This window comes from Colossoma macropomum, unplaced genomic scaffold, assembly GCF_904425465.1.
Source record: "Colossoma macropomum unplaced genomic scaffold, Colossoma_macropomum, whole genome shotgun sequence".
Taxonomy (NCBI): domain Eukaryota; kingdom Metazoa; phylum Chordata; class Actinopteri; order Characiformes; family Serrasalmidae; genus Colossoma; species Colossoma macropomum.
This window is the reverse complement of record NW_023494787.1, coordinates 30130884-30143453: the sequence shown is the minus strand read 5'-3', so window position 1 is coordinate 30143453 and position 12570 is coordinate 30130884. Positions and strand designations below refer to the sequence as shown.

At 41.4% G+C, this 12570-nt stretch overlaps 1 protein-coding gene across 5 annotated transcripts in view; it reads right to left on the bottom strand.

Moving 5' to 3' along the window:
- mrtfbb (myocardin related transcription factor Bb) overlaps positions 1 to 12570 on the bottom strand; it is a 42327-nt gene that overhangs the window by 4077 nt on the left and 25680 nt on the right. For 4 of the 5 annotated variants that reach the window (XM_036566817.1, XM_036566818.1, XM_036566821.1 and 1 more), the window contains 12 exons: positions 11513 to 11568; positions 11247 to 11322; positions 10902 to 11063; positions 10610 to 10788; positions 9226 to 9363; positions 6382 to 6629; positions 4789 to 4957; positions 2697 to 3440; positions 1452 to 1577; positions 808 to 948; positions 291 to 425; positions 129 to 189 (listed from right to left, as the gene is read on the bottom strand). In XM_036566817.1, the coding sequence (XP_036422710.1) occupies positions 129 to 189; positions 291 to 425; positions 808 to 948; positions 1452 to 1577; positions 2697 to 3440; positions 4789 to 4957; positions 6382 to 6629; positions 9226 to 9363; positions 10610 to 10788; positions 10902 to 11063; positions 11247 to 11322; positions 11513 to 11568 (2235 nt within the window). The remainder of the gene's footprint in view (positions 1 to 128; positions 190 to 290; positions 426 to 807; positions 949 to 1451; positions 1578 to 2696; positions 3441 to 4788; positions 4958 to 6381; positions 6630 to 9225; positions 9364 to 10609; positions 10789 to 10901; positions 11064 to 11246; positions 11323 to 11512; positions 11569 to 12570) is intronic. The other variant, XM_036566819.1, reaches the window with a different exon arrangement.

Here is a 12570-nt window from a genome sequence, read left to right as displayed (position 1 = left end):
ACTTTTTAAACTTTCATATACTTTCATTAGACACTCTGTACCACCTCTGGTTTGCTCTGAACTGTTTTTAACCCAATGGCTGTTTGATGGTGAACAAAAACCCTTTCAGATAGAATAACTGTCCTCACCTCCACTCTCAATCAACACGTCGAACAAGTCATCCATATGCTGACTGGTTGCAGTGGGAACCTTGGGGAAACAAAAGAGTTCAAAGTGTAAGATCCCTGATAAAGTGAGACACATTAATCTGTATCTTAGGTGTACCTCAATGCTGTAGATCTCAACATTACCTGAAGAGTAGCCTGAAGTGCTCTTGTCTGTTTGACCGCCTCCTCATAGCGAGGTGGGTCTTTGCTCTTGGGGCTGTGGTGGTTGGTGAATGTAGAGGGTGGAAGGATGTAGGTGGGCTGGCAAGGGGATGGAGGCTAATGCAGATGAAGAGAAAAGAAACAATGAAAATGATTAAAACAGAGGAGAAGAGAACACAAACCTTTTCATTGAGGTTTCATTGAGCTGAAGGGCACGATAGAACAAAAGTTTCTTAGTAGTGTAGAAACACTCAACAAAAACTGTTCAGAGTGCCCTGATCTAATGCACTAACCATGAGCTAATATGTTAAACCTGAGTAAATGCAATAGTCAGAAGCTAAAATGCTAGACACAATACAATGATCATTGCATTACACTGTATTATTACACACTGTCATTTTTATAGGTCTACGTTTTTATACAACATAAAACGATACTGAAATTGGTTATTATATCACTTTTTCTGGGAAGCTTAAAAAAATAAATAATTGAGCCTTACTTTGGTGAGTCCATTCATGGCTGAGTGTCTGGGAGAGACTCTGGGTGAGCAGGACTCCTGGGAGCTGCTAATGAAACACTGGGGAACTTCAGTCATGGGCTGGCCTGGCTGGAAGCCTGAGCCGCTGCACAGTGGCATCGTCTGGGAACAGAAACAATACAGTGAGGTTTGTGTGTGTGAGAAAAGCACATTCTGAGAGACTGGCTAGCATGCAGAGCTCTACAGTGGGCCACCTTTTCATCACTCGGCACCTGCTCTAGCTCCCGTGCCTGGCCAGGGCCAGTGTTTTTAACGCTACTAGAAGAGGAATTCATCAGCTGACATTAGCTGCCACTGCCTTGGCAATGGGGGAGATAAGTGGGGAACACAGTCCGGGATCAGGAGAGAAGCTTTCCATTTTGGGGTCCAAGCCAAGGCACTGAGAAATGGGACTGGGCCCCGTCATTGGGCGAGCAGGCCGAAGTGGATTTATGAAGTGTGGTGGAAATTCAGCGCAAGAGGAAAGGTTGGGAAAATAAAACTACAATAGCCCATTATACTGACGTGATTCCAGGAAATGAAAAGTCAAAGAGGCATGTACCAAAAAAATTAAATAAAACCAATTTTAACTACCCAAAGCATTGTGGTAGATGGTTCATGCTTACCTGTGGAGTGGCTTGTGTCTGATTTGCATGTTGCTGAAATGCTGTGCTCTCAGTTTTCAACGGCTTCAGGAGCGGAGTTTGCATTTGGGCTGAGCCAGACACTGTGGTCTGAAGAACTGACTGTGTCTGTACATAAAAGAAAAGGATTCATAAAATACTACAACAAATCGGAGATTTGAAATGGTACATGAACAGAATAGAACTGAAAACATGAAAAAAAACTTTGACTATTTTAATTTAAAAGGTGATTAAGTGGTTACTAACATTATTATTTGGTTTGTTCCAAATAGAAACACTTTTTTTTGTTTTTGTTCCAGTGTTTAATGCTTCCTTTGAACTAAATGAAATAAAACAAACACTAATAACGCTGTTTCAATATATGTGTGTATATTAGGCCTATTAAAGGGCAATTCCACTCATTTTTTAACACTGCTACATAATTAAATCACTGAGATGTAAAAAAATTATTCAGAGTGGTCTGATATGAAATAGTTCATTGTAGAAAAACTAAGTCAGATTTCTTTACAGTTGTGGTGATAAGAACCAGGTGTCTCAAAGTTTATAATGCAAATACAGGCATTATATTTACTAGCCAAAATGACCAGTGAACCTACACATTTTATATGTAATGTTGGTTAAGATAAAATAGCAGTAAATCTTATAAAAAATATATATATTTCTTTGGAGACTACTTTGCCTTATAACTCACTGCAGTTACCTCTCCAACTTAAAAATGCATGTTTTATACATGAACGGAAAAATATATGTTTTAGGCCAAAACCTTATCGCAAAACTATCATAAAACATTTTAGGGATCAGGGACCATATCTGTAAACATTTCATGTAAAAACAAAGCATTAAGCTCTTTAGACATCTGCTATGAACAATTCTGACTCTGTATGGTTCCCTAGAATGGTGCATTTTACACCAAACTACTCTGAATAACTTTATTTACATTATAACTAATCATGAGAAATTCTAAAAAAATCATGTGGAATTTCCCTACAAAATAACAATAACACCAAATTAATCACCGCTGCATTCAATCAATGACAGTTTAACAAGAAGGAATAAAATAATGTTATTAACCAAATTTTAAAATGAATCTTTCTCCTCTGAAGTTACTGATTGCGTTCTGCAAAAAATGAATGTTCTGTGACATTAGTTCTTTAGTCATTCATTTTTTTATTCTGCTATTACATGAACTGTGAATTAAGTGAGTAGGGCCTGTCGGCGCAGAGTGACCTGTGGTGTGGTGGACTTGTTGGTCAGGTGCATGGTAGTGGGCAGCAGGATATGGGGGCCTGGCTGAGCAGTGAGGGTGGTCTGGGGCAGCTGCTGTGGAGGGCTCATATAAAACTGCTGCAGTGGGGCCATGTGCACCTGTGCCTGGGGTTCCTCCTGTTTCAGCCCAGCTGGGGACACCGGCATGGGACCATGCATCGAGCCACAGCTGGGGGAGGCATCACGCTCCTCTTTGATATGGGCTGGAGGGCTGGGGTCATTCTGCTGTGCTGCTGCTCCTTGCTGGCTCCTCTTCTCCACCTCCAGCTGCATCTTCAGCTCCTCCACTAGACGCTGCTCCTGCTCCAGCTTGCGCATCAGCTCCTCAATCTGCCGCTCCTTCTCGTGGAGCCGCTGGTCCTTATCAGACACTTTGGTCTCCATGTCTTCTGCCCTCAGGGGTGATGAACCTGCTGCTGGCCGAACTGGAGGTAGGGCTGCCGCTGCTTTAGCACTGCTGTCCCCTACAGCTTCCTCCATAGGGGCAGTGGTCACCTCTGACTGCGCAGGAGACACAGGGGGAGTTGTGCTCATGCTGTCAGGCTGCTGGCTGGCTGGGGGAGCGATAGTGTCTACAGCTGCAGCTGGCTGGGTGGTGGTGGCAGAGGCGCTCTCCTGGTAGGGCTTCAGCCTCTCTATGAGGTCCGTCTTGGTGCCAGAGACAGGAAGGCCACGTAGCTTCAGCTCCATCTTCAGCTCAGCCACCTGTGGGAACACAGCACATTTGATCAAAGGTACAGCTTGACCAAAAATACATCATTTTCTAATATTATCATTAATTATCACTTGCTAGCAAATAATATTGCAGTAATGTGCAACATTACACTGAAGGCCAAAAGTTTAGAAGCAACACTAACTTGGTATAAAATAAACATGAAAATTTTATAAATACTGATATGTTACCTAACCCCTTATATTCCACTCATTACTTCCTAAGGGCTATTATTTATTAATTACATGGAAAACAATGCAAACTATCTCAGTTATTCTGAAATCACATAGATGGTCTGACTGTAAATGGCATGCAATTAACTGATTGTAATTTCTTTGCTCCTGGTGATTATCCTAATGATTACTTCTATTTTTTCCCAGTTTTATTACAGCCTGACCATATTTGACTGATTCTCACATCCAGATGGTCCTGAAGGCTTGATTACGACTGAACCAGGTGTGTTAAGAGGGAATTCCACCTTTTTTTCAAAATTTCTGCGTAATTCAATTGTTAAGATGCAGTCGTATTAAACGTATGAAGATATCTTTACAGTGGTGCTCACAGGAACCAGCGGTCACAATATGTACAATGCAAATACAGCCTGCTATCCAAAATGACCAGTGAACGTATACATGTCTTCTGAGTTCATAAGTAATGCTGATGATGGTAACATAGTGTAGTATTTTTCCTTAAAATGTACATCTCTGCCCTGAATACATATTAAAAGAAATATACAGCCAAATATACAGCCATATAAGCCAAAACTATTGAAAAACAATGTCTCTGGCATCAGGCAGTGTATTTGCAACCATTTCATTTGATAACTTTCTATGAGGTAGCTTTTAGAGGTGTTAAAGATGTCTGGTTCCGATCATCACACAACTGAACAATTCTGACTCTCCAGAAGTTTCTATAGAATGGAACAAACAAACAAACAAAAAATATTGTTCCATTCTTTTGTTTCACATCAAACCACTCTAAATGACTCTTACCTATTCAATTATGCAGAAATTATGAACTTTTAGTAGCACTGCCCTTTAAATTTAGTTTGTAAACAATTCAAAACGCTTCAGTATAAAGGTCAGTTATAAACTAGGATGATGAAAGCCATTTACCAGTATTTTGTCACTATATGTCAACTGCATGTCGGTGCATCATGTGATCAAACTAGATTTCAAAACTGTAAAATATTTTTGAAACTAAAAAAAAAAATCTGAAAAAATGGCTTAGTGTAGTTTGTAGTGTAGTTTTTTAATTGCCCTGGAAATTATCATTCACAAAATGCAGTGAGCACCTATGTACACCATGCAGGCAGGAAAGGTAGAGTACTGTGGGACGCACCTTCATTTCGTCCAGGTTGGCAGGCAGAGGGCCAGGCTTTCGGTTGTTCATGGCATGGTTGGGGCGTGTAGGTGCAGCACTGGGCATGGACACTACAATCGGAGCAGGCAGAGCCTGGCTGTTGCCCAGGGCCACACTAGGGCAGCTGCTCTGAGCCTCAGCTACAGGCCTGCAGTATACAAAAGAGAAACAGAGGAGGGTGGGTTGGGGGGGTCCAATGAAAGGGGGAACTTCCTGTATTCTCATCATTCACAATCAACAAGTTGCGTCTCAGACAATAGCAGCAGAAGTTCATCTGGCACAAACAGGGGCCAGAGAGCACAAAAATGTGAGGAACTGCCGTGCTCGGGCCGAGGCGCTGACACATTCTGTTAGGCCAGATTGATAGGAGAAACTGGCATTCAGCAACCATTAATCAGCACTTGCCGTGTTTGCATTCCACTCTGTGTTATATAACAACTGTAGCTGAAATAATCAATCTCTTTCTTTTCTTAATTGTGAGCAATGGCAGGAGTTCCAGTAAACAGAGTGATGTAAATGCAATATTTACGCAAAAAGACTAACATTATTATTAATCAAAAAAATTTTAAGCACGAGCCACTTTGCAATTCATAATACTCCAAAAACGTCATGAAATGATGCAGCCACCATTTTGTTAGGCAACCGCAAGTTAATTTTTTGCAACACAGTGGCGGTTTGTTACGAGATATCAAAGCTGTAACCGTTACCCGCAAAAGACAGTAAAACACATTTTGTTTTTATTTTTTTAATTACATTTTTAGAGCATATTAACAAATATATTTCAGTGTACTGCCTTAATTTTATTTGATTTGTTGCTGTAATTATCTAAATGGTTGAGATTTCACGCTGTGTTACTTAAGCTGTGTCCCAAACAGCATACTAGCACACTAATAGTATGTAAAAATAGTGCAGTACCATTAGAAGCACACTCATTAGAATGGTAGATATAGAAGTGCATGGTTTGGGACACAGCTTAGATCAGCCAATGAGATGCGTTCAGCAATCTAGCAGCTCCAGAGGCTGATTACAGCTTTACTGTGCCACTCTGATGTTGGACTGACGTTGACTTCTTATTCCAACAAGGCACGTGTGTCTTAACTACTCGTACCAGCGCAACACACACTAACATGCCTCTACCACATCAGCATCACTGCAGTGCTGAGAATGATCCACCTCACAAATAACACCTGCTCTGTGAGGGTCCTGACCAGTGTAGAACAGGGTAAAAAGGGGCTAACAAAGTATGCAGAGAAACAGATGGACTACAGTCTGTAATTGGAGAAGTATAAAGTGCACCTATGTGGTAAATGGACATGATAAAATGGACAAAGAGTGTACAAGGTACACACACACATATATGGTAGGCATACTCAACAAAGTGGCCGGTCAATGTACACATATGTGTTTATTATTTAAGAGCTTTGGAAGTTTTGGTAGCCATTTTATTAGCTGTTGTAAAATCTCACACATTGGCATCGGCATTAGCTCCATTAGCATTAGCATTCATTTAGGCTGAAGGCTTATTCGTGCCTTGAGGACTTCAGTGCTGTATTTGTTGGAGTTACCACACACCTGAGAGGCGCAGGTAGGATGGCCTGATAGTTGTAGTGCTGCTGCTGCTGGCTGAGGATTTGAAGGTGCAGGAACTGCTGCTGCTGCTGGAGCAGTCGGGCATAGGCCGAGTCCATAGGGGCCTCATTGGGCTCCTGCTTTTGGTCTGGTGGGATGTACTGGTGGTATTTGAGCTTCCTCACCCTCGGCTTGGGCTCTTTGCTCTTTTTGCTGCGGCTCTTCTCGCTGGGCAGCCTGGGCTGACTTTGCTGAAACAGGGGAAGAAGGGGGGATGGGGTGGGGGCAGGTTTGAGTTAGGAAGGCCGCTATCCAAAGCACACCTGGAATCACACAGTTAAGCACGGTCTGATTGATTAAGTGCCAGTGGCAACAACGCAGTCAGCATTGAACTGCAGCCCTCGACTGAGAGATTTGTGGGCGAAGCCGTGCCGTTTTAGCGCTGGCTGGTGAATAGGTGGGCCGCGAGTCAACACCCACCTAAAATGACAGGATGGGGAAACAGGATGTATGGTAGGGGGGGAGGAACATGACCCTCATTGTTTTTGAAGTGTTCAGCTACAGGATACACATGAAAATGGTTCTGGCATCTAAGGGAGGGAGGCAAAAGCCACTGAGCTGTAATAACGTCATTTCAGGCAGGCTTATGCGAACACGGACGCTCAGATTCACTCCCTGGGGAGGGAGGGATGGATCTCAGAACAAATATGTGGAATATGCTTTGAGGGTACGGATTATGATAAATGCACAAGTTATTGCCTCGTTCTTGGTTTGTGGGCCTGCGCTTTCATCAGTTTCAGCTGTAGAATGAGAGTGAGCATTTCATTTAACCTCCAATAGAAGATAGAAGACAGCTGCTGCTGTCCCCAGATTTGAGTCTTTTCAGCCTTTGCTTTGGCCTAAAGTGCCCCTGACAGGGACACAGTCTCATTCTCAGTCTGCTCTCATTGTGACACACTGTTTTGTATCAATGTCCTCTGCTCCAGAGTCCTCCCAGGACGTCTTACCATTATTTGTACTCGTAAAGACAGCTTTACAGTGAGCAAGCCAGATCAAAGGAGGCAAATCACAAAAGGTGAAGTTCATGTTTAGGATTATCTTCAGAGCTGTAAAGAAAAGATTGTTCAGCTGAGAAAGGAAAACATCTCTCTGATTTGTAAAATAAATCTGAACAGATTCAAATCTTAGGTAAACATCAGTGTTTGATGTGCATTTGAGGTTTGCCTCTAATGTTGGAGTACATGAAGAGAACAAATGGTTTCAGCCAAAATACACTGGCTTTGCATGAACAACCAAATCATATTTTGGTTTCTTGAAAGGTCGTGTACTGGAAGGACCAATGTAAAACAGTCTGGTCTGAATCACTCCAGAGTGTGCTTTCTCCAGCTAGGGCTGTCAAATAATTATAAAATAATCAATCGCAATTAATTGCTTTTCTTTGTGTAGTCAATCGTGATTGATCTCCTCTATCTTATTTGCTCTAATTTGACCCTAAAGAAGGGTATTCTCCATTTAAAAAGCAGTGTAAAATAACCTTCAGCAGAATATATTTATTACCTTTAATGAGTCGACTTGAACCTGAACATAAGTCACAAATGTGATTAATCGCATTAGTTAGTGGGGTTAATTGCAATTTATCACATTTGTCTTATTTTCCCAAACTTGAACCTAAATAAAGCTACATTTACATTTAAAAAGCAGCTTGTTTTTTATAGCCAGAAGAAAAAGGCTTCAATGCAGTTTCCAATTTTTATCATTAACATTCAGTGAGAGCAACTAGGCCTAAAGAAAATATATAACTGCGATTTTTCTGATCAATCAACTGTGCATTAAAATTGCAATTATCTTCTATAAATAAAGATCCAGGCCTGTTTTTGCAGAGAAAACCAGCAAATCTGGCTTAAGGCTTAGTTGTGGTTGGGTTGTCATGTACACAGCACACTGGTTTTGGCTGCTTCTAATTGGTCTGGCTCACTTTCGGGTACTTTACAAGCTTCATTTATTGGGTTGAATTTTCCCACTTAAAAGTCATTAAGATAAAGTTGGTGATAATGAAGGCAATAATGAAAATTGCTGCTTTTGCAATTTGAAAACTGGATTTTTTACATTACGATTCAATATAAAAAATAAATCTTTCATCCCTAAGAGCAGCAGCAGCTTTATGTTCCACCTCCTCCATGATTGTAGCCTCTTGTTCTCATACGACTATGTAACATCTTGTTTCAAGAGGAAACTGAGCTTTCTAGTTTCCTGTTGCTTTTGTTAATTTGCTCCTTGTTTATTTTTTCTTAGCTGTCCCCTGAACACTGTCAGATGTAGTCTGCGAAGGCATCCTTTGGGGCCAGTGTTACTGATAATACTGGTATTGCCGGCATCAGCACTGTGTTTGGCTTATAAATGATACTCTGGACTTGGCGATCTACTATGATAAACAAACTCATGGCATGGCAGTAGCTGTACGTAAGTTTATCATGAAAGTCACTGATGTCATAAGTCATAGCAACAAGGTGGTTTTCAGGGTGCAACTACTGATAGTTCAAAAGGTCAAACGAGGGCAATGTGTTAAAAAAGTGAGTGGTGTTAATAATTTATAGCATTAATGCATTATTAATGCACTGACTTTGACAAGTTCCAGCTTACCTCTTGTAACAGTGAAGTTCCACAGCATATAAAGTAGACGTGGCCAAAGGTTATTAGTACTCCAGATAAGTATTTTATTCACCCACACTATTTATCATTCAGTTAAAACTGACAGTGAGACCTCCTGCACACTGTTGAGTCACTGACCATTAGGTGAGGAGAGAAAAACATTGGCAGGAAATTACATCACCCAAGCGCATGGCTCACCTTCAAAAGGGTGGGGCCAGATTTGGTGGGGGCAGCAGTGGTGGCTGGCTGAGGAGCAGCTGTGAGGCGAGCATTTGCTTGATCCTCTGCTGACGTTCGGCTGAAGAACTCTGCGCTCTGGGTCGTAGGTGGACAGAGCTGAGATAAAGAGAGACAGAAACCACATGGCCGTGCCACTTCAAACACAAAGCAGGAGAAAGTGCAATAAATCTAGCACCACTCCACAGAGAACACAGGCTAGATGGGAGCTAGAAACAGAAAAGAAATGTATCCAACAGCTGCACTGTAAAGCTGAAATAGCTTTACATTGTTCTAAGGAACAGAACAGCATGATCAGAGTTTGATCCTAGATCAGCACTCTCAGCCTGATAAATGTGGTCTTTCAAAAAAGAAACAGTGTGTACTTTGTAACAAACTTTTTTTTACGTATAGCTGCAAACAGCAGCATCCACACTGCCCAACATGGAAATTTTGTCACCGGTACATTTTTAACGGCATTAAAAATTATGATAACCGTTAATATTGTATAATATAATTTATATGTGATTACCAATTAAACAGACTACAACAGATTTAATTAAATCCTGCTTTACTGACTGACATTATTGTCATTTGTCAAGTATGAATGTCGGTTCTCAACTATCAAATTTCTTATGCTCAAACAGTAGAAACTTGAGCTCAAAGTCTTAAAGTCTAACATGAATCTTCAAGCCGTGCGCTGCTTGGAGGCATGGATTGTTGTGGGAGTTTTCGGACAACGTCATAAGTTTTTACGTCATATGTCTTTACACACGGACTCAGAAAGAAGTTCCAGCTTGATGTTTAGGTCTCAAATGCAAAACAAACATTATACTGATGAAGAGATGATGATAACAGTAAATCGTTCACTTACATCCTCGGAAGACATGTCCTTCAACAAGTTCTCTTTCAATACTCTTTTGACATGCAGATTAATCCACTCGAGGAAGGGGTCCGAAGCACACCAATATTACAAAATGTTGTTCCACAAAAGTCTTATATAGAGTAGCTTTAAAGAATTCACTTTTAAAAACACTCTAAAACTTTTTATACTCTGCAACTTTGCAAATTAAAAACTTTAAAACTTATAGCAGGTAATTCTCACAATGTTCCAACAAGACTTCCCTTAGCAACCAACAGCATATTTTGATTTTGTTTGTTCAAACAGCTTTGTATTATTTGACATTTGGTTTCCTTATCTAAAGTGACAATATTGGTCCTTTATTAGTGCTATTTTAACCAGTACTGATAAATCTGTGGAACTTTCCCACTGTCCAAGTTTTCCAGCCCAGCAATATCACAGGTCGGGCCCTAATGCCGTCTAACCTGTAGCATTAACAGTTAGGGAGAGTGCTGGCAGACTCACCTGCAGATTGGAACCAGGGCTTTGGGAAGCAGAAGAAATGTCAGGCAGCTTAGCCTCTCTTGGGGATGGGACTGAGCACTGAGACTCCTGACTGGCTGGATCCTCTGGAGACAGAGCTTCACTACTATCCTCATCAAAGTTATACACGTCCAGGGTCTTCTGATAGTTCACCTCACCCTCTGTGCCAGCAGCACAAAACAAAACACAAAGCCATGAAAAAAACTCTAATCACAGCCACTGAAACCCAGAGATAAGTTCCAAATGGACTGCTGTTCTTTTTTGGCCTGCTTACCAATGATGGCCTCTTTAACACTAGAGTCTACAGGTAGGATGTTCTTCTCTACCAGCTCCATTGGACCAGGCCGCTGGGCGATCTTCTCGTTGAGGTCATCGGCCAGTCGAGCCCTCTTCAGCTTCAGCTGGGTGGCCTGCAGTGAGGCCTCTGCTTGGGTCTCTGAGCACAGCATTTCTTACTTAGTTCAGATACAATATTGTTCTGTATAAATTCTTATACATGAGCAAAAGTTTTTTAACATTTTGCATGATTTTATCAAAACTACACTATCATTTCATCTTTGTGTTCTTAGAATGCTCTAAAATTCTCATTATCACAGATAAAGTTTAGTGGTGTGGTTACCTTGGAGGATGTGCATGCGGACCAGCTCTGCACGCTCAGGTCTACTACGAATCTTGTGCTTCAGGAAGTTCTCAGTCTGACCGTAGTGAAACAGTGAATGAAAAAGAAAAGATTTTAATGCTCACATCATGTCAGATTTCTACTTGCACACAGAATTCAACAGCAAACAGTTAGCATAACCATTCTTTTAAATATATTCTGCTAAATATAGATATAAACCAGTTCATTTCTGTTTTGGGTATATTTAGGATCTGTGAGAGTCTCACCCTGGCTCTCTCTAGGCTTCGGATCTGCTCATGAAAGGCAGCAGGAGTCTTCAGTGCTAGAGAGAATAATACACCAAAGATCATCATTTGCTTACAGAAGGTTTCTATCTAATACTTCTGTGCTAAACACTAGAATGTGGTTGCCCTTGTGCTGATTCTAAGGGCAATTCTGCCAAAATCCTGTGCATGACCCAAGGGGAAATCTCAGATTGATTTTTATCTGCAGAAGTGAAAACAGATAGTCAGCATTTTGCCAAAGAGTTGTACTTCTGAGAACACAAACACTTTGTCAAGATGAAAGGTTTCCTTCCTCTCGCTGGTTAACTGGTTTTCACAATGCGCTTGCCTCCACGACTAACAGGAAGTGACTGTTTCATCCATTCATGACAGGAGGCCTGAGTAACTGATTTGGTAAGAGGCAGTTTACTCGACCTCCTTTTGGTGGCTCTGTATTAGTCATTCCACTAAACCAACATTACACCTCAAACAGTACTTTTCTGCTGCAATGACTACAAGCAGTCATCCACTAAGAAAGCACCCAAATGCGACTTTGAAGTGCGGTGTTCCTGGCACTGGTCGAGTACTGTTCCTTATGAGTGACTTGACTATAAGGTCTGGGAGCTGGGATGAAAAACAGGGCTTTCAGAGCCGAAGAACAGGTCCAGTGGCTGACTGGAGCGTGTCTGGAGCTTGGTGCTCTGCAGGAGATGTTGGCCACGCAGACGGCTAGTGCTGGGTGAGCTCCTGCCGAGCCAGACAGACATCACTCACACCATTGTTCTCTCTGTGCTTTCTTATCAGCGTGTATCCTCCACAGACATGTTCTTTTATTAGAACGGCTCATCTTACCACCACTCATGACATGCTCGATCCACCATGGGACACATTAGGAGAAAAATGGGACTTGTGGGTAATGTGCTCCACTTTACACCAAGTAAGCGTCTTAAAGTAAAAGTTCAGCGAAAAATCTAATTTACACTATTTTCACCATACAAAAAATAATAAATCAGCCAATACATCTTTGGTGAACACAGTTTTCCTTTTTTAGTTTTGCACTG